This window comes from Alligator sinensis, unplaced genomic scaffold (genome assembly GCF_000455745.1).
Source record: "Alligator sinensis unplaced genomic scaffold, ASM45574v1 scaffold314_1, whole genome shotgun sequence".
Classification (NCBI taxonomy): Eukaryota; Metazoa; Chordata; order Crocodylia; family Alligatoridae; genus Alligator; species Alligator sinensis.
Genome location: NW_005842703.1, coordinates 115415 through 138383, shown reverse-complemented (window position 1 = coordinate 138383; position 22969 = coordinate 115415). Strand labels below are relative to the sequence as shown.

General features: G+C 42.4%; 1 protein-coding gene across 1 annotated transcript in view; it reads right to left on the bottom strand.

Annotated features, from left to right (window-relative positions):
- LOC102384971 (cytosolic phospholipase A2 zeta-like) overlaps positions 1-21324 on the bottom strand; it is a 38235-nt gene extending 16911 nt beyond the window's left edge. Inside the window, exons 1-10 of the mRNA XM_025216040.1 lie at positions 21198-21324; positions 18620-18692; positions 16353-16489; positions 13705-13833; positions 10647-10687; positions 10059-10101; positions 9146-9212; positions 6795-6964; positions 5605-5718; positions 1802-1839 (exon numbers count right to left, since the gene is read on the bottom strand). Coding sequence (XP_025071825.1) covers positions 1802-1839; positions 5605-5718; positions 6795-6964; positions 9146-9212; positions 10059-10101; positions 10647-10687; positions 13705-13833; positions 16353-16489; positions 18620-18692; positions 21198-21299 — 914 coding nt within the window. The 5' untranslated portion in view covers positions 21300-21324. The remainder of the gene's footprint in view (positions 1-1801; positions 1840-5604; positions 5719-6794; positions 6965-9145; positions 9213-10058; positions 10102-10646; positions 10688-13704; positions 13834-16352; positions 16490-18619; positions 18693-21197) is intronic.
- Between the last annotated feature and the right edge of the window lie 1645 nt (positions 21325-22969).

Here is a 22969-nt window from a genome sequence, read left to right as displayed (position 1 = left end):
GGGGGGAATCAGTGCTTCCATGTCCGAACAAACATTTCATTCCAGTATTCCAGATCAGCTTCATACCATTTAAAATCTCTGTTCAAAGCTCAATTCTTTTGGAAATGTGTTTACAATCTTGCTCTCTTTCATTAAATAATTATAAAAGCAAAACTAAACAAATATTTAATTAGAGGTGCACTGATACATTGGTCCGATATTGGATCGGCACCAATATAAAGAAAATTGGCCTGATGTGGCCAATAATTTGGCCAATAAATGCCCGTGCATGCGCACAGCTGCAGCACAGGACACAGGCGGTAAGGGGCAAAGCCCAGCAGCTTGGAGAGCTGGCTCCAGCTGGTAATTCTGTTGTGGTGGATGGGGAAGGAGGGAAGGGGCATGGGGGGAGGGCAGATCAACACCCCCTGCGGTGTGGGAGGGAGTGGGGCAGGCACTACCCAGCCAGTGTAGTACAGAGCTGCGGCTCATCCAGGAAGCAGGGGGAAAGTGGGCAGCTCCCGCTGCTGAGCACAACCCGGGAGGGCATGGGGGGGGCATGTGCCCACAGATCTGTGTGGGGGGAGGGGGTGGCTGCAGCTGCAGGCTGGGGCTGGGAGGCTGGGCTGGGCTCTGGGCAGGTGGTGGCAATGCTGGGAGAATGGCTATAGGAGGGTAGACTGCAGCCCCCCCAAATTTCACCATGGCCCGCCATTCCAGCACCAGTGCCGCCCACCCCAAGCACAGCGTGGACCAGCCTCCCACCGGGAAGAGCACAACATAGCCCCGGCCCCAACCCACAGCTGCAGGCTGCCCTGCCTCTCCCCCCCAGCACAGATCCGGGGACAACAAACTTCCCAGCTGCAAGCAGCTGTATCAGAAATTGGATCAGTATCAGCTCCTCCTTAAAAATTGGTAAAGGGTATTGGCACGCAAAATCTCTATCAGTGCACCCCTACATTTAATGATTGCAATGGTGTATACTGACAATTTCTCAAGTAATACCTGTATTGAGTTTAAAAAGATAACTTTTAGACAAATTTCATAGATTTCATAGACATTAGGGCTGGAAGGGACCTCAGAAGATCATCAAGTCCAGCCCCTTGTATCATAAATGCATCATAACCATCAAAGAATACATTTAGAAACAGAACACCAAAAAGGCAACTAAAGCTACTGGAAAAACCTTGAAGCACTCACGCACCTGCAGGTAAACACAGACCTGTGCAGTCACTTTACTTTAAAGAAATACTCCTCCTTATGTATTTGAGAAATGCTTATTCTCTACAACAATTTATATTTCTAAATAACATCAAAAACTTTCCTGAAAGCAGATGTAAAAGGTGATTAGAGGAAATTTGTAAACTTTCAGTAGGCTGAAAAACAAATTAAATACCTACAACTGAGACAATGGATTGCAGTCCAGGCCATCCTCAGAGCAAAATCTAAAACATCTCAGAAATAGTTTTTTGCTTTGAAGAAATACAGCCTACCAGTGGTAAGACATTTTACAATTTGGAGCTGAGTTCAGGTTTTTCATGCTCCCACAAGTTTTAGCTTGTGGTGGGAGCTGCACATAACCAATTTATCCATCCCAAGTTAATAATCATTTTAGCTTTTCCTTGCACAGAGTTTCCAATACCATGAAAACACATTTGACATTAAGGCTACATTGAACTGGTTCAACAGGAGAAGAAAATACATTGTAATAGGAATTGTAAATGGAACTGGGAAGTTGAAATAGTTAAAAGACATATTTATAACAAGAATAGCATCTACTCATCATAAGCTCTTTAATGCAATTTTAGGGTATCAGACTCACCATTCTTCAACCTTAATAGTCAGATCCACACCTTGTTCCTGGAAAAAAAACCCCAAAAAAACAAAGCTAAGACAGTTTTACAAAAGTCCGCACTAGTAATGTACAAAGAATGGCCACGGCTTATGATAAAAATTACAATCATATCTATCCAGAAGTAAAGCCAACTTACCACCATATGGTTTTCCAAACACAAATTAAAAAAATGAATGAATTAGCCAGATTGGTCATTATTTTATAAAGAGAAAAAACTAGCAATGAAGGGAATCAAACAATATGTATTCACCTCCTCTGAAAGTCTGCCCTGACCCGAAGACAGAATGACTTGTCACTATAAACAGCAAGGTGATCCATCCTTTGATCTCCTGACATAAAATTGAATTACTTAATAAACATACAAACTTTAAACTTGTTACTACACTAAGGCAAACTGGCTTGGAAAGAAGTCATTTGTTTCAGGAAGTTATTAGCAAAAGTCCTGAAACTCTACATATGGCAAGAACACTACAGCTTTCATTAAAATGGACAGCTCTTTAAGACAATAAATATGTGGGTTTTTAAATTTTTTACCAAAAAAATAACAATTTATTAATGTAGCCTTCTGTCAAGATGGTGGAAGGTTTTGAGCATCTAAACTAATACGACAGAAGTTTGGAGACATCATGGTCAACTCACTCATTCGTTCCTGGCTTTATTTTCTATTCTAACATTTCTCTTCCCAATTATTTCCTTTGTGTTTCATTATTCACTTTAATAATCAACCTCCTCCACCTTGTTACCTCCCTTATTCATAATCAAATGTCTCTCCTCCCTTAATGGTTGCCTCCCCCCCCACCCATCTTACCCATTCATTATAGCCCCATCATTCAAACATATTCCTTCCTCTTACCCCTCCTGCCACTTTACTTAATTCACACCCACCCATTTATGTTCACCCTCCCTACCGTTACCCAATAACCACCACTCCTGAAAATGATTTTATTGAGATGATTTCCAGAACTAACATGAAAAATTGGCACTAGATCCTCCCGGATAAAGGACTGGATAACTGAGGTCTGGGTTTATTTTTTTTTTAACAGCAATCATTTGCTCTCATGCATATAGAAAAAACAGGATATTCAATTTTTTTATTACTGTATCACAAATGCCCTTGTCAGATCAGGTTCTTGTTCTAGAGTGCTGGTTAACTACACAGTAAGAGACAGTCTATGCCTCAAATCGCTTATGATTAGGAACCTACTAAAATTGTGATTTCATGTTTTTCACAAAAAATGCAAAACCAGGTGGGCTACAAAAAAATGGCAGGCTCACTTTAAAAACAAACAAACAAACAAAAAACTTTACCAGCAAGCAGAGAAAATGGAAGGAAGCCCTGCAGTCCTGAAGCACATGGAGGGGCAGGGGAGCAAAGCAGAGACTGAGCCTGTGGTGTAGGTTTAATACAGTAGCCAGTCCAGGGCCAGTCAGGGAAGAGGGAGGTGTTTAGCACCAGCTTTTAAAATAGCCACAGGCATCTGCAGCCTAAGAAGGATTGAGCATGAACACTGAGAATAAATCCTCCAAGACAGCCACATGTTTCAGCTCTGGACCATGTAAGGCAATATCCTGCAGGGACCTTGCACGCAGATGGAGACAAACTGTTTTGTACCACCTGCAATTTGACTCTGGAAGTGTCAAGGAAAACCAGTATAGATCAACACTTAGCCCAAGGCACACAAAGTGAAATGCTGCCGTAGAATCTGAAGGCAAGAGCAAGAAACAATCAGCTGTGTCCTTGCTCTTTAAAAGGACTATGGAAAGCAGCTTGGTAAGGCAAGAGACAACATTTTCCCTCATGGCAGTTTTTGTAAAGGCAAACAGCCCACTGAAGAAACTTGATCATCCTTAGTTAAGGGACTTCCTGAACCCAAACATGCCAAATGCTGGCAGTTTTCCATGTGCAAACAAGCTTTGTCAAAACTGTCTCCCCGCAGTGATTGCTTCATATGTACGGCTCACAAAGTCTGTATTGGCAGAGTATGAATCCTTCTCCGTTGTGGCCAATGAAGCCACCAGCCATGAAGATAACTACATGTTGCACATGTTATTTGTACCTGGGAGCTGGACAGACTGAGACCTGCCTGTGTTTCAAACAGAGCCAGTTGACCTCACATCTGTCAATTTTTCTACCGTGTTTCAGGCCATAGTGAAATCAATTGTCAACTGTGGCTTAAAATTTAACAAGATCTCGGTACTCCTGTCCAACAATGGAAGTGTCATGTGTAGGGCTTTCTCTGATGTGTTCAAAGGAATGCTGCCCAACATAGTTCATGTCACCTGCAATGAACACCGTCTGTCTTTAGTAAGTGACATCTAGCACACGCTGTTCCCCGATGTCGATAGCCCGATGTCCTCCTTCAAGAAAGCCTTCAAGCACTGCCCAGGCCATAAGCTCTGGTACGTGGAATCCATCATCAGTCAAAGTGGGGCCTCACATGCCACTGGCACAAGAGCCTGTGCTCACAAGGTGGAATTGGTGGTTCAGTGCAGTCTGTAACCATGCCAAGAATATGCAGTACTACACCAGCAGTTTGTGAGTGAGGAGCTGGAAATCACAGCCAGCACGCAGTGCACACTTAAGCTTCGTAATATCTTAAGATGGGGCAACATTTAAGATCAAGTGATGTTTGTGACTGAAAATGTCGCCCAGTTCATGGAACTTCTAATGTGGCTTGAAGGCCAGCACGGTATGATCCACCACACACACAACAAGCTGGTGGATTTGATAAGGTGGGTAGAAGACAGGATATCACAAGAACTGTCATGTTGTCCTCATGATAACCAGTGGGGAAGGGACCTGTTCCAGGCAACAGCTGTAAAGCTGAACCAGTACTACAGGTATGACCCATCACTGCCACTGCAGTTCAGACAACTGACTGCCTCCTTCCTTAGTGTTGTTCACATTTTGGACCCCAAACAGGTGCTTGTTCCAAGTTGTGACCCTCAGCTACTGAAATCAATTCCTTAATGGAAGAAAGAGCATGACAAGGAAGTGCTGCTTACATGAACTTTGTCAAAGAGTGCCAGATGCCTGTGCCTGCATTTTGGGACTCTATCTGTGACTGTTTTCCACATCTCTACACCCTGGCAAGACACTCTCTCACCATTCTAATTAACTCAGTGGATGCTGAGCATGCCATCTCAGTGTATGGACAAGTGTTCAGCCTACAGAGACAGAAAATGTCTGCAGCTACTGCTGCTGGATGCAGCACACTAGCATTTAACAGTTAGCATGAATTAATCTACCTCAAGATTAGCATTGAATAAACTTCTTCTTACAACGTCCTTTAATAAATTGTATAGTGATGGTATTAGTTACAACTCATGTTGCGTTTAATTTCATAAAACATTTCAGTTTAGCATTTCATTGATTGCTTAATAAGGCATCAATTAGTGGCTTCCACAGGCTTAATCCCCTGATTAAGCCCATAGAAGCCATTAAGGGAAACATTATTAAGCAATTAAGCTGCAGTTTCAGGCCATCCGGCAATCTGTGGGGAGGGACAGGACTGCCAGGGGTCCTTGGCCAATCAGAGGCACGAAAGGTCCCTGCCATGATCAGCCCACGAAAATGGTGGCTGGTCCCACGATCTGCCCATGAATTCAGCCAGCTGCCTCCTCAAGTTGGATAGACCCCTACTTATAATTTAAATTAACAAGACAAATAATAACAGAAAAACAGTATGAAGTTTAAAAGTACAAATCTTAGCCACAATCATTCCATGCTAGAAAAGAATCGAGAGAGAGAGAGAGAGAGAGAGAATTACCTTTCCTAGTAGAACACTAAATTCTGCTTCTTGTCCCAGTGGGAGGGTTCCCACAGGAACTGATCCCATTCCTAAGCGTGCAGTGTGCATTTTTAAGTCCTCAGTCCACCCCTCCTACAAATCAAAATGCTCAGCTTGAATCAACAGAAGCATTGGTATATACAAATAAAACAGCATCTTTCCATCATTAAATGTGCTATAGAATCATTACCAAACATATAGCTCAATGGTGAGCTATTGACTAAAAGAAAACCTTATATCCACCATTAGAAGAAGCAAAACTGGCTGGCCATTTATTATGCACATGCAAAAAGCCTGCTCCGACACACTGTAAATCCTTTTACTGGAATTCAATTTACTGGAAAAGCACATGAATTGACATGTTCTGGCAGCTTCATGAATCACATGCATCGGCAGGGTGCTTTGAACTAAAAAACATTCATTGTGCTTTAGTTCAAAGCACACCGCCACCATTTACTCAGCACAGAGGCGTGCTGTGTACCTGATGTGGCACTGGGTGCTTTTAATTAGAGAGACTTCCTAATTAAAAGTGCCCAGTGCTGCATTGGGAGCATATGTAAAAATGCCCATAATATATAGTTTTTAAACCACACTTTGTTAATGTGGAAGTTTTAAGTTGCAAATGCAATTCAGGAATAGATATACTGCCTTTAAATTCTCTAACAATAAAAAAATGACACACCAATTTCCACACTTGGACCCAAACTTGAAGTCTAACTGAGGATTTACAATAATATATAAATGGCCTAATCCCACTTCCACTGTAATCAACTATTGTTTCCTTTGACTTAAACCTTTGACTATGCCTCTTAAAAAGATAAATTTGGGCAATTGAATTATATATATATTACAAAAAAGGTTACAAAATTATTATTAAAGTTGTAAAGTTGAGCACTCAAAAGTAGAAAATGCCAGACTAATATTGCCTGTGCAATCTTAAATTCTGTCATTTTTAACATATTCACTTTCTTACTGTCTGTAGTTACATACCGGTTTTTCTACAGGACCCATAAATCATTCACTGTATGGGATTGACTGAAACTCAATAAGCAGCTATAGAGTATTGTGTTTACCCTCATTATTTAATATAATATGTAGCTCCATTCTTGCACTGTTTAAATCTGGATCTGCCCTAGTGCATCAAAACTCTAAGAAATGTTGTTTCTCACCTCTATGACAGCTGTAGTTTGCAGCAGTTCCAAGTCCAGCTGAGGGTGGATTTCTCTATCTACATGGAAGAGAAATGGTATCTTCCTTCTGTTTTCTGAATCAGCACTGCAAAAAGTGGAGGACTGATTCTCAAAGGCACCAGGCACTGACAAGTGGACCTGACAGTTCTCTGAGCAGTAAAATCAGAAGTCTAAGTCACAATTAACAGCATAGGCAGAAAAGGAAACTTACAACATTCTAAATTACAGTCATTCCTCAGTGACAAATTTCCCAGCCTGAATCCCTATCCCAGCTGCTCACTAAAACCAGGCTGTATTCTGATCTCCTAAAATCCGGCATGCAACAATTGCTGCAAAATAAGCTACTTCATTATCCTCAGCTGCCGATCCTACACATGCACTCTAGTGTAACAAAAGTATAGCCTAAGTCTTGTTTCCTGGCTTCCAGGGGTAGACTCAGGCCTACCTACTAGGGCTGTGCGAAATTTCGCCACCAGTTTTGTTTCGAATCTGTTTCGACCTGCTTCAGGGTCAAAACAGCAAAATAAAAATGAAACAGATATGGTCAAAACAGCCTCAAAACGAAACGAAGCAAGTCTAAACGTTTCACCATATCGACGTTTTGCCCATAGGCTATAATGGGGAAGGTCAAAACAGCCTTGTCATTTCTGGCCACATTGGATAAAACTTGCAGAAATGGTAGCCCCTGCTGAGGCCACAGAGCCTGCCATGTTTCAAGGAGATCGGTGCAGGGAGTTCAGAGAAACTGCACCCAAAATTCTTGAAAGCAAAACTCATGTCACGTGTACATGTTAAGCCACAATGGGGTCAAAACTGCAGGTTTGCTAGCCTCTGTGGAGGCCGCAAAGCCTACCAAGTTTCAAGGAGATAAGTAAAGGGGTTTGGGGGAAACTGCACCTCAAGCTGCAGACAAACAAAACTCATGACATGGGTGACACTGTGTGTGTTAAGGCGCAGCAGGGTAAAAGCTGCAGGGATGGTAGCCCCTGCTCTGGCCAAGAAGCCAGCCAGCTGTCGAGATCGGTGCAGGGGGGTTCTGGGGCCCTGCACCCCTAGCTGCTGATAGACAAAACTCATGGCATCAGTGCTTGTGCAACTGACTGTCTCTGTCTTGGGACACACAAGCACCCATGTCACAAGTTTTGCTTGTCTGCAGCTTGAGGTGCAGTTTTCCCCAAACCCCTGCACTTATCTCCTTGAAACTTGGCAGGCTTTGTGACCTTAGCAGGGGCTAGCAAGCCTGCAGTTTTGACCCTGCTGTGGTTTAATACATACACGTGACATGAGTTTTGCTTTCAAGATTTTGGGATGCAGTTTTCCCACTCCCCCTGCACCTATCTCCTTGAAACTTAGCAGGCTTTGTGGCCTCAGCAGGGGGATACTACTTCTGCAGTTTTGACCCTGCTGTGGCTTAACATGAGTTTTGCTCTCAAGACTGTGGGGTGCAGTTTCTCTGAACCCCCTGTACCTATCTTTGTGAAACTTGGCATGCATAATGCCTTCAGAAGGGGGTACCATTCCTGCAAGTTTCATCCAAGTCAGGCCAGAAATGACAAAGTTATATCCTGTTTCAACCTTCCCCATTATATCCTATGGGCAAAATGTCGAAACAGGGTCGAAATGGCAAAACGTTTAGACAGAAGGAAACAGAACAGTCGTTTCGACTCAAAACAAAAGTTGAAACGAAATGCTGTTCTGTCAAAACTTCGAAACGCTGGTTGAAACAAAACGCTTCTGTTTCGCACAGCCCTACTACCTACTACGCAGGTTGGGCATGCTGCCAGCATAGGTGCAGGAGCACTTCCCTCCGGTGTGCCACATAGTAGTGGGTGAAACAAGCCAAGTACAAGATGGGATTCTTGTTGGGTAGTTGTGGTGAGCAATATTGCTCAGAAAATGTCTGGATGGTCCCCAGCTACCCCAGGCTTTTCTCCTCAGCACCAAATGATTCCTACCTAGATAGACATCTGTTCCTGCCAGCCAGCAGAACAAAACCACCATGAGGAAGGAATATGACAGATTTCCTTTAGGTCTTGGGCTAACTGACTGCAGTCACCCCATATCAGTTATAATTAATACCAGCCTGTGGCACAAGTCTGTGCCCTGCTGCTAAGTTGCTCATAAGCATTTTTTGCAGTTATAGGGCAACACTTAACTGCATAGTAGGGAAAATGTTCCCCAGAGAAAAACTAGTAAATTGTTGTTCCTGTTACCAAGGGTTGCTACAAACAGACATTATTTTATAAAACTCTGTAACAAGGACACATGCAGTTTCCTACCACATCCTCTGCCTTAAAAGAGCTGTACATGCTAAAGGGAGAAATGCTTACCCTGTATTATCCATTGGGTCTTCTTGCTTTTATTGAGGGTGCCTTTAACACACAGGCAGGGATGAGCCTATATAGGGGGAAAAGGGTTGTAAGATTCTTATCTACAAATTTCTGCTCTTCTCCTCATAGACCACTAGCTTATGTTTCAGTGAGGAAAAGTTGTTTAATTAATTATCCAATGACAAAATTAAGACCTATTTAGAATTAATTTATTTTTGAGCCCTAAAGAAAATTACAGGCAGGACTCCTTTCCACTGTGCCCAGAATGACTCTTGAGCCTTCAAATTATCTTCCAACTACTTATTCTTCATTTTGTTTCCTACCTCAAGCAATGAAATAAAATAGCCTGGAAAGTTTGGATCCCAAGCTTATTTGTTAGTAAGGGTACAGGAATGAGTGTACATGGCTAGGAAGAGAGAATTTCCTTGAAGGTATTTGCTGGAAATCAGTATGCTCCTTAATGTTCATAGAAGTCTACAATACTTTCCCTAATACACACACACACACGCGCGCGCACACCCTTTCAAAATCTGCCTTGAACACGAGACCAGGCTTTAATGCTATTTATGGAAAAAGTATATCATGCCACTTTCTAATGCCATGTCACCTAGGAAACTAGGGTATAACAGCCTATTATGGCAAGCAGCTAATTCCTTTAGCTCAAGTGATAGTGGTCTCTTCTACAGTATTGAAGGTCTCCAGTACAAACCCATCTGATGACCTGTTGGAAAATGGGAAGAAGCAATTACTATAGCAGCCCAAGAGACATCTTCAATTTTTCACTCATAAACAAATGAAAACAAAGGAAGGGTTTAAAGAAGATTGGAAATCAAAGCACCAGCACTACTGAACTACAAGTAGACCGCACACAAAATAATCCTTGCAAGAGTTAGCAAAAATGTTGCCCACTCACCACTAGAACTCCATTGGTGATGACCTCAGTTGGAGTATCCGTGCTGTGGAAATTAAAGGTTAATATGAACCAGCTTTGATCCTTTGGCTACACTCCCCCTTTTACATATCTACCCTAACTTAATGCTTCAGGGACACTCACTGCAAGACATTTAATAGTTTATCATCTGACAATGAAAGAATGTTTAGCAAAGGTTTTTTTTTTTTTCTGTTTCAGACACCATTTTCCCCTACTGGTAGAGAAATAACATTTTGGTTTATAAGATGGCTTGGATTCTCCCATCTTTTCATAAGGAGAGTCATAACCCAGGAATTGAGGAGTTGAAGAGGAGGCCAGTCATCCCACATATTACCTTTAAAACATTGGATTATATCATGTGAAATTTCCAGAGCTACCCAGGTTACTAACAGTAATGCAACTTCTTCAAACCAGGGCTTCAACAATACCTTCAGGCTAAGGAAGCAGCAGCCTCATGGACATGTTTAATCAGGTGTCTGGCCATAAATGAGCCAAGAAGTGCCACCAGTAACTGACAAAGGGTCATTCACAATTAGATTTGCATTAAGCAGCATTTGATAAGAACCTTACCTTTCTTCCAAATAAAATTCCACATCCAACTCTTCTTTCTTCTCCTTTTTCTTGAAAGAGATCAGATACACAATAGGTCAGCTATGTACAGGAAAAAACAATTTGTAACTCCAGGAACCCAGTCCCCCTGTGGTAATGTCTCATGAGAATATCATCTCCAGACCCCCAGCGCAAAAATTTAAGCTGCCCTGACCCTGATACAAAGATTCAGCATCTCTTTTTTAGGTTTACTGTTTTATTTTCTTCATCTGCAATACCTTTCCCATGCTAACCTGCTGCATTTAGAGCACCTTACTGCCAAAAGGGAGTGTGAGTATCCTCCCCTGAAGCTGGCAAATGAGACAAATAGAGCTTTTTGGCACATGTGCAGCACCATAGTAAGGCAGCTATATGGTTTCTGGTTCATCAGGTAGCATGAGCAGCACAGCTCAGTACAGTGCTCCTTGGAGCCAGGCTGGGATGGTATAGACCAGCAGCACTCAACCCCCAGGTCTGGGGAGCCATGACACCTGGCTGGGGGGCAACCCATGGGTTGAGAAATTTGGCGGGGGCAGGTGGGAGCAATAGCAATTAATACTGCCATCCCTCCCTGCTACCAAAGCCCTGCATTGATGGATCAGAGCTGGGCCATGCCCTCTTCACCTTATGCAGCCGAATCAGGACTGGGCTGCCCTTCTACCCCTCCACACAGCTGGATCAGGCCCCACTACACCTGTCCCATGCACCAGGTCTGGGTCAAAAACTGGATCTTGGCCCATGGAGCAAAAAGGTTGAGCACCACTCACCTAGACATATCAAAAATACCCTCTAGCATACTGTAACCACCAAGATTTTTACAATACAAGAAACCCCCGAGTTCCATAAACCGGGTGCTACAGGAAGAGAACACAAGAGACTATGGCACAACCAAAGCCACTGAGACAGTAAACATTGGTAAAGGAGATGTTTTGGACTATTCTCACCTTATAGCAGAGGAGTTCAATTACGACATAACAGGACAATGAATAATGAAAGCAACCACGAGATGATTGCAAAACAGATACAGCAGCCTACAGACTTACCCAAAGGTAAAACACTTCAGATTTTCTTGAGATAAGCTAATATCTAAGGGCCACTTCTGACCATGAGCTTTCTGTGCCAATATTTGTGCTTTAATTGGCTTTCATCTATGGTCTGCAGCCCTGTCACCTCAAATCTCAGCATCCAAAACATGACTAAAGTATATCAGCATTTTACGCAACTTCTCCAAGAAAACTGTAGGTAGTGCAGAGTGTGGTTTTTACCTCTAAGGAAAGGAACCAGAATTACTGTGGAGGGATTGTGGTTATTTAGTATAAGTGCCATTATCAAATGAAAGGCAAGAGGGATGTGCTAGAGAAGGAGGAGCCAGTAGAGGGATGATGTGAACAGAGTGACAGCTTCAGACAGCGGTCTTTGCAGTATCACCCTGGATGGATGTGGGCAGCTGCATGTGTCAAGGCCAAGAAAAAGATGTTGAATTAATCTAAATGGAAGATGCCTCAATGAGAGTTTTAGCTGTATGGTTGGATAAAATGGCTATACTTTAGAGATTTTGGTAGAAATAATCTCCAAGACTTTGACATAATCTGTGTGAGAGAGCCTGAAGATCCCCAAGTGAGGTATTGGTGACAGGTGGAAAGACAGTCTCCACAGCAAATGAGAAGGAAAGTAGCAGGGAGTGGAAGAGTGCAGGAGGGAGGCAGAGAGGAATGTGTTTAATGTTGCAGCAAAATAACTGCCCAGATGTTGATATACAACCTCAAGGAGAGGTTTTTTTCATTGTACTTTGTCAGCACAGGCTCAGGGGGGACGTGGTAACTGCCTATAAGTCTATAAGGGGTGTACATCAGGATATGGAGGAACGCCTGTTCACCAGAGCACCCCATGGGATGACAAGGTCAAACAGTCACAGACTCCTTTAAAACCGTTTCAAGCTGGACATAAGGAAGGATTTCTTTACTGTCCGAGCCCCCAAGGTGTGGAACAGACTGCCACCAGAGATGGTGCAAGCACCTACTCTGGACTCCTTTAAGAGTCAATTGGATGGTTATCTTGCTGGGATCCTGTGACCCCAGCTGTCTTCCTGCCCCTAGGGCAGGGGGCTGAATTTGATGATCTTCCAAGGTCCCTACCAGGCCTAATGTCTATGAAATCTATGAAGCTGCCACTAATTCTTCCAGAAATGGGATGAGGAAACGAGTAACAGGAACTTGAATATTTCCTAATGGAATTTTCAGCATGAACTTCATGTCAAATACTGCCAATAGTTTATGGAAGTGTGTATCCTACTGTGAATTCTGGAAGCAAAACCAAAAAAAGGGTGTTTGAGCACAGCACCCTGAATGAGGTTTTATAGATTAAGGTATGTGGGTAAAAGGTAGAGCAAGGGTGTCAAACTCCTCCAGGCCAGATGAGTGGCACAGGGCTGGTCCATGGGCTGGATCCGGTACATGGCCCCCACCCACACACAGGCCTGGCCCCGACAGGTAATGTAGCCTAGGACTAGCCCCAGCAGACAGTGCAGCTTGGAACCCAGCTCCAGTGGGCTGCCCTGCTGGAGCCTGTCCCAGTCTGTACCACTTGCTGTGGCACGGGTGGCACAGCCAGAGACTGGTGCCAAGCAGCATGGTTGACAGTCTGGGACCAGCCCCATGAGCAGTGCAGCCTGGGACCTGGCCCAAGTTAGCACCTCAGGTGATGCATGTCCTAGGCACTGCATGGGGGGCTGGTCTGGTACAGCAAAAAGGGAAGCACCAGGGGCTGGATTATAGGATACTGCAGGCCAGATGTTTTGCACCCCTGTGGCAGAGCATGATCTCTGAAATAGAATCCAGGGTCATTGCATTTTCAGTTTAAAAATATGAAGTATCACATCACCCCCCCATCCTGGAAAAAACATCTAAGAAATTAATCAGTGCCACAATCCAGCATACACCTAGCAGAGGAAGCACCTTCACTGCACGTTCCTTCATATGACTAACTCTGCTTGTCTTCCCCTCTCCCTCCCCCCCCAAACACATGACTAGGAAAATCTTACCTGGGGATTTAGCACAAATGTGTGACTCAACGCCTGGCCTGGTTTAATATTCCCTACATCAAAAGCAATCGATTTAGCATGACTGTCCATCACCACATCTTTGTCATAGAATGTGAACTCCAAGATATTCTAAAATGGGAGAAAAAGAGGTAGAGATCACACGTGAACATCTTCAAAAGACAGCCATATATACCCCAGCCTTATGCTGAATGAAGAGGCATTTTCAATTCATTTAATATTCTGTCTTTTCTCTTTTGCCCTTTTGTTTTCAAGAAAATGAATGATTTCTCCTACTAGGTTTCTGTTCCATTATCCCTTTTAAATTATGACGAAACTTAAAATTACGACAAAAATTATGACAAAAATTATGACAAATTATTATCCCTTTTAAATTATGACATTGTCCCTTTTAAATTATGACAAAACTCCACACCGGTGTTATTTTTTATGGAAAAGATCCAGTCTGAGAATGTGGGACAGACAATTTATACATGGCATCTTCACTGAACATTTTACACCTGAAGACATAGATAAATCAACAAGCACAGAGGCATCTGTGGGAAGCCCCATGGGCTGCAGACCTACATGCTAGGTTGGGCAAATAGAGTAGCACAGGGTCCCAGTCCCAGCTCACGGGGCCCCAGCACCCAACCCCAGTATGTAGGGCCAGACAGGTATGGTGCAAGGCTCTAGACCCCAATCCCAGCACATGGGAACAGCATGGGGCCCAATGCAGCCCATGGACCAGCCCCACACCACTCATCTGGCCTACAGGGCCAGAAAGTTGAGCACCACTGGTATAAGGTGAAGTAAGTGGTAACCAGGGATACAATTCAATCTGTGTCCTACAGTAACACAATTGGTGCCTGAAAGAAGCAAAGGAATAGAGGGATAGAGAAATCAAGAGAAAAAGGAGAAAAGATTAGTAGCCAAGAAGGAAGGCAGACAACTAGCAGAGGCATGTAACAAAGGAAGCACAAGCACCACAGACAGCAAATTTAGTGCCATTGAGCATATTATTCTGGGAGAACAAATCCTAAACTAGACAAGTATTCCAATATTGCAAGGCATCCCTGGTTCTAGCAAACTACACTGCTCCGGGGTAGGGCACAAAGTCGTCACTGAAGGAGTTTACAATGTCAGACAGCAAGCTGAACACTTAAGATACATATGAATTCTCCATTAACAAATAAAAAGTTAGCAGCAAGCGTCTGCTCTGGCTGGATATGAAAACTTTTCTAATGTGTTCAGCCTCCTCTAGGTTGTGAGCAGCTTCATGCAATTTAGTACTGAAATTATAAATAAAGCTATGATTTTGGCACCATCATTCTTAGCAAATTACAGGGCAGAAGCATGGGAAAAGAAACAGTATTCACAGAAATATTAGCAACATGCAATTTTCTGTTAGAAATCTCACTGGCTGAACTACACCTTGCTACATGCTTACAACAGCAAAACAATAACCTCACTGAAAGAGACCAAGTGATTCAAGTTGACACGGGCATGTGAAAACATGTACTTGTAAGTAAACTAAAGAATCCACCAAATTAGATGCATCTTTGCACCTATTTGCAAGATTTTATGGAATGTATTCAAATTCATGGTTTCCATTGCTATCGGGACGGCTATAACAAAATCATGGCTTTAGCCATAATTTATATAATTATATTCAGCAGTTTGGCATACATAAGGTGTTCAACGTAACTGTAAAGTCTGCTGACTTAGCAAGTTTGAAAACACAATAGGTAATATTTCAGGTATACAATGGCACAGTTCTCAGAAGCAAAATGTCGTACAGATGTCATTGTAATGTTTTCACTTGTCTATCTACAATAAAGCTAATTAGTTTAGTTTAATTTTGTTTTTGTATGGCCAAGGACTTCTTGGTCACCTTGTTATCAGAAATTGATTTTATGTACATATTCATGTTAAAAATTATGGGAGCACAGGTGCCAAAGCCTTTCCAAAAGGATAACGTTCAACCAGCCAATCCCACATGGCATCCTGAGGAAGAACTGCATTCCCATCTATCCACCTTCTTCAAACTCCTGCTTTGGGATGTTGAACTGATTCCCCATCTCCCTTCATGCTTTACTCTTAATTATAAAAGAGGAAGTGGTCTCCAGAAAAAAAATAGACTTCTAATCCTGCCTTTGTCAGACTTCCAGTGTGGCTGGAGCAAGTCACAAAACTTACATGCCTCAGCTTGTGTGAAACAGGAATTTGTTTACCCTACACACCCTGGAGTACTTTGAAGATTAGTTTATACAGTACTTTGTAGCACATAAATATGATTAGTCAATTTGCAAACAAATCTCCTTTTTATGAATGCAAAAAAAAAATATCACATTTTTTTCTATCAGTGCTGCCACCACCTCAAAATCCTGAAAGTGTCATACTTTCCCTCTACCATTGTAGAGCTCTGCTCTTCTTGTGACAACAGAATTCTTCACTGAAATCTACCTCACGTATATCTGATGTAGAAATACTTCTTCTAAGTGAAACAAAGATCTTAATAGAGGCATGACCTGAGGCTTTCACTTTTATTTCACAGTTTTTGCATCTTACAATAAAGCTTGCTTGCTTTTCAAATGCCAAGATCGTCTCACTGCAGGTAGCATCTGGTCAGCTCCACAGTAGAGGCTCACCTTTACAGCACTGTGGATTCTGTATTCAAAGGTTTCGTTCCATTCTGGATGGCTGGAGTTATAAACAACCTGCGTTCGAGAAGTGAATGGAGATGCAGCTGGAAGCTTCAATGCCACATAGCAGTTTGCTTTGGACACTGAAAGGAAAGACAGAAAAATGATGGAAGCCAATCCACAAGCAGGCTGTCTTTGCCATAATAGTTCATGCCTTCTTCACAGCACATCATGTCCCAGTATCTGACTTATTGCCAATAGTCTGTAGTACCAATTATGAAATGTAACAACACAGCATTCAAAGTAGCTGTCAGAACATTCATGTCCTCATGGGGTTCAAAAGTCAGTTACTGCACCAAGCTCAGAGGTCTTTTATTTATTAGAATCTACTGATGAGCATTTGAACAATTGCAAAATTCCCATCTCTAAGCACTTACACACATAAACAATACACACACACACTAGCCGAAACCTGCAAAACATTTGTGATTACATTTTTTATTGCAAAAGTATTTCTTTAAATACAGGATTTTTAGTTATCCTTTAACCAAATACTTTAACAGAATCAAAACTTCTCACCTTCAAAAAGGCTACATAAAGCTGTCCATGTGTAAACAGGCTGAGGAATATAAATACATATTTTGAAAAAATCTGACCTTGTGACCATGTGTGACTGGTGCCTCCTGAAACCTGGGGGGGAGGGTGGGGCACTAAATCGTCCCCCCCCCATGGCCGATCACTAACTGGGGGGGGCCCCGGGGGGGTCCCCCAGCAGCCGATCATCGAATGCAGAACCACCAGCGGTGAAATCAGCAAAACCAGAAGTGCACTTCCACTGGCATTTCCAGCTTCGCGGCTGGCACTTCCAGGGGGCGCACAGCCAATCTCAGGGGGTAAACGTACACCCACATGCACCCCCTACGCATTACCAATGCTTGTGACTTGATTATAGTTATAAAATAAAAGGACCCTTGTACACGTGACTAAGGGCCCTTGTACACATAGGGAAACTGCCCCTTTTAGTGGTTTAGGCACCCTTTTTAACAATTTAATTGTGTAACAGTGCATACGTTCAACAGCATGTTATGATTACATTTTGTAACAGTGTATTTCAATGGCATATTTTGATTCAAATTACTTTATGAAGCAAATTAAAACATAACCCATATATTTTAGTTTGCTACATAAATTAAAGCAATATTCCTCATGTGTACAAGGGAGGGATTTGTATGCAGTGAAGGCAGCAGGGACAGTGCATGGGGCACTGGAAGCCCAGGCATGCTTAGGGAAGCTTGGGCTTGGCGGGTTTGCACTGCCCTGTGCACCATTCCCACCACCTTCTCTGGCTGCCAGCACACCCAGTTGCCCTCCTGCCACCTTCCTGGGGCTGCCAGCCCATTCCCAGGCAGTCCCAGGTGGCAGGGACAGGCAGCACTCACCTACTGGCACCCCACCGGGTGGTCCCAGGGGGACACCACCACTGTGGAAGGAAGCACTGGGGCCCCCCACAGCTTAGGGCCCACCGACAGCTCACCCACCAGCTGCTTATTCAGTCTGTCTGGAGCACTCTGGTTGCTTCAGTAAGCATTGTGACTGACTGTCAAGGCAACCAGAGTGCTCTGGACAGCCTATAATAATAAGCCTATTATTATTTATTATTATAGATATCAGCTGATGAACTGAAAAACTGCTTTACCCCCATCTCTCTCTTTCAGGGACATATAGAAAAGCAAATGTTACATTTCCATCTACAGAAACCGTCATCTATTTGCACGCAAACAGGTATCTATGCTTGGAAAAGAACAGTTCTGTTATTTAATTTGTATACACAAGTACCTGTTTACATGCACAAATGGTTTTGAAGATATACTGCCATTTTTATAGATTCAACCACATTTCAAAATCAAGCTAAACAAGATTACAATGCCAAACTAAGAACTGATGTAATGTTGAATTAAAACATTGCTGTTAAAGTGAGTTTGTGAAAGGATTAGTAACTTGTCATTAACTTTGCATAGATTTTTCTTCGTACTTGTCACAGATTTTACAATAGCACAAATCTATTTATTTGATTGGTGTCGGTCCTGATTTACACTGGTGTAACCGAATAATCAACAGAAACATTTCCTGCCCTATCAGATTAATATGGCTCCTTCTTTACTTCTTTTACTATTTGATCACAACTAATAAATTAAAACTTAAAAGCTTATGGCAGTTAATTTAGTATCAACTGACATCTCTCCAAAGAGCATGAACATGAGGTAAGGACTTACACAAATCTATGCCACGGATGTTTCTGGCTCTGAGTAGTTTCACTGTAAGGTTGTAATAGGGGTGTGTCTCATGCTGAAATAAAAATGAGCCTAAAAGTTAAAATCAGCCTCAATCCACCATTAGAAAACTGTCAATATCAAATAAAGCAAGGAAATGACAAGCAAGTAATTGACTATATGCTACTGTTAATGTCAGCCTGTAAAAATTAACAACTTTCAGTTTAAAACAGTGGAAGTTTGCTAGACACAGCAGAATAGAACTGGCCTATCTACCATTTTGTAAACGGTTAACTTGCTTCAGTAATACGCCTTTATAAATAAGATTTACCTATTAATTTTCAGCTATTTTGCCTTTATTGAAAACTGAGTATTCTGAACTGTGGAAAGATCCCTAATAAAGGAGCAGGGGGAAAACATGGTGGTCAGAATATTTCTATTCTTTTTGAGTTTGGAAATGAACACAGTACAAGAACCTGAGTTTCTGTCATGTAAGGCTAAAGACCTTGTGTTTAATGGTGCAGGGTGGGCATGCAGTCGCATGAAGCAGCACCAGGCCCAGAGGGGACCAGGGACCCTCCCAGCACTGCCGTTGCTGCAGTCCACAGCAGCTTTCCCCACCCCACAGCATGCCCTCCCCCACCAAGAAGGGGCTCATGCTCCAGGAAAACCACCAGGAAGGGGCTTGTGCTCCAGGAAAATGTGACAGGGACTTCAACAGTGAGGGAGGAGCATCCGGCAGACCCAGCTCGGGTTCCTGCTGGTGGGACAAGGGGTGGGGGATTAAACCCCTCTCTGGCCACTTCAGCCAAGACTAATGCCCAAGCTGGTTGTGCCTCCTCCCGCCCCCCTCCCATGCACGCACGAACGCACACCTTCCCTGCTCTAGCATCCCAAAATTCCTGGCCTGAGCAACTGCAGGCATGTGCCAGCATTTCCTCAGTCCAAAGGGAATGTCTGTACAGTTGCAAATTGGTTCAACCTAGGCAGGTTAGACTAACCTGCAAAGATTGCATCAATTCAAGGTCTGGCTTTTTGAATGTCTGTCCCTAGCCTAGAGGACTACTTGTGACTGCTGAAAAACCATGGGCTTGTTTTTAGAAAAGAAACGTTCAAACTATTTCTTTACTAACACTTGAAATGTTGCACCCTTCTGTATCAAAAATATAAAAAAGAAAATGAGGAACATACACTTTCGGGTTTTCCAACCTGGACAAATGTTACTTGACCTAACTGATTTAAAATGTGTAAAGACCTACTTGCAACAGAGAAAAGGGATATGTTCTCACCTTGGCTTTAGCTAATCAGAAGTAATACAGGATAAAAACAGAGTGAAGACAGTAGATCTAATATTAACATATTTCAAAAGGTTGATTTAAACCCTAATCTTACCTCAATCTGCTAACAAATGAAAACTATGAACTGCTTCATCTCCAATAGAATTTTGTGTGTTTTGAATTACCATGCTAGCTAACATGAGCAAGAATAACCCTCTTTTCCTAATATGGATCTACCCAAGAATTTGATATTCTGAACAAAACACCCTGAACTGAAACCAAGGTCCGTGCATACAAGTGAATGATCAGGAAAATATCAATGGAAATGGAGAATTATTTTGGCAGAAAGTTCACTGGTAATCTTATATGTGTAAGGCTACCTGTGCCAGAAGATAACCAAGTAAATAGCAGACTTAAATGTTCTGAAGCATTGATTACAGATACATACACTTAAGTACTACTGCCCTGTACTTGAACAGTGAAACAATATTCAAAGATGCAAGTACAAGTTATTCAGTCGTTTCAGACTGAATTAATTTTTCCTCCTCCTCTCTGCAACTACCACTTGAAACAAAAGAATTTGGAAATAGGAAATAGTAGCAAGTCCAGCTATAATCATGATAAACAGTGGTATATTTCTTATTTTGTTGTCTCACCATTAAAAAACCCTTTCCATTTGGCATAGCACAGTGGAGTCCAACCTTTTTTGGCAAGTGTGTCACAAATTAGCCCTGCCCCCTTCCTGAGTGCCACTCTAGTCTCCTCCCCATACCCAATCTGCTACTCTGCTTTCTGGCCTATGCTTCCTGACCAATCTGCTACTCTGCTTTCTGCTCTATCTACCACTGTGCTTTCTGTCCCCTCCTCAATCTGCCACATGCCACACAGAGAGGCGGCCTATACCACTGGTGACATTCATGCCACAGGTTGGACACCCCAACATGGCATTTCCTAGATATTAAAAACATTTCACTCTCCTGATAGAGACTAAAAGGGATTGAGTTAGGACCCATAGCAAACATACTGGAAAGTACAGATTTATTATTGTAAAAACTGTTGACATCAGTGGGCCATAGTTTGCATTAGCTTCAACACTTTGTGGTTTCTTCATTCACTAGCTGCAAAATTGTTTCACATTTACATTATTATTATCATTATTATTATCATTTAGCTTTCTATCCTACCTAATCCAAATGGTTCAGAGTGATTTACAATAAAGAGACAAATAACCCATCAATAGGGGGAAAAAGTAGATTTCCCCAAACAGCACCCTAAACCTTAAAAACCCAAATGACTTGCATTACCCGCTGGCCATAGAACCAAATGTCTTCGTTTCTGAACAGCACAGCAGACAGAAGTGGCAGCATTTGGGCTGACATCCGATGAAGTGGCACTGCATGAAACATGAGAGACTGGGTCCAGGCACCTTTCAAGCCTAAAGGAAGTAACAGACAATGAACAGTACGTAAGACTGGGCTTTTTCAGTGGTATTAGCTGATTCTGTTCCTTCTTCTGTGCTGCTGTTAATCTAATATCCTTTCCTTGATATTCCTCATTCAGCATAGATCCATCTCAGTATTTCCTCAAATACTAATTTCACACCCCTCTCTTAAAAATCTTACTATAGCAGCAACTCAAGACATTATCAAGTCACAGCATAAGAAATTAATGTGTTTGTTTCAAAATAGCTAGTGCCCATTCAAAAACAAAAATCACTGCTCATCTGTGCCTGGATGCATGTTTCTTAAGCCCTAGCAATGAAACGTAAATGACATCAAAGTCCAGAAGGCCCCCTATGTGCAGGAAAGCAGGTTTTGAATTTAGAAACCTCAGACATCTTGCTGTATGAGTAGCCAAGATATTGCTGCCTGTCATACCACCTTGACAATGGCATAAAAGAGACCAGGTTTCTTCCTATATTCCTACTTGTCTTCCAAGTTTAGAAGACCAGCTAATTCTCTGATACTTTGTGTCATAGTTTGATGAGGCTCCTTCAGAAGCTTTACAATCAGCTTCAACTTTCTTATAGCGATTCCACTCTTGTTCTCAAATTGAATCTGCTCCCTCAAACATTTACACACAATATTTATGTCAATGATAAACTTTTAGATCAAGGGTAGCCAACCTGTGGTGCACACAGTCTCTGCACAGAGCACAGAGCAGATAGAGGGGGACAGGCAGTGAAAGGGTACAGTGACAGAGCAACAGGTCATTCAGGGAGCACAAGGCAGGGAACAGAAAGCAGAGCAGCAGATCAAACAAGGGAAGAGAACTGGAACGGCACCTGGGGAGGGTGTGAGGGTAATTTGGAGCATGCCTGCCAAAAGTTCAGCTCCCACTGTATTAAAAAAAGGATTGTCCAATGGTTTAGGATACTAGACTAGTATATCTAAGACTCTGGTTTCACGTCCCTGCTGCATTATAAACATACGAAATCTTATCCATATTTTACAGATGAAGCAAAGCAAACAACATTTCCCAACTCTATCGGTGTTGTAAAGATACATTGGTGAAGACTGTGGGGTGCTCAGATACTGTGATGGGGGCCATATTTGTACCATAGATAGATATATACAATGAAAATAAATGTGCAGTCAGACCTAACAAGATATGTACGTCATCTCAACTCTTGATCTTTTTCCCACGTGGTTACTCCTGTTCCTCCACTCCACCCCCATCCTTTGCTTATAAACACAGCACATGGGATGGGGACCAAGTCTTAGTTTACTATAAAGCATTACACACATTTTTTGATGGAAACACAAGCAATAGGTGAAACATAACTGAAACTATTAAATTTCCTGGCAAGAGAGAATTATTATCATGACAATACTATTTAAATACATTTTATATGAACTTCCCTGTTCTCATTCTGTGCTGCTTTGTTTCTCTTTTATGGTGGCTTTGTGCACCCCTGCCTGTTGGCAGTACTGCCCTGTTCACTTCCTGTCAGATAAGTCTAAGCTCTTTGTGGCTGGGACCCTTTCTGGTATAATTGTGCTAGACCATGTACACTGGAGCCCCAATACCTAAATGAGACCCCTAAACGCCACTGTAACAAAACAATATAATAATA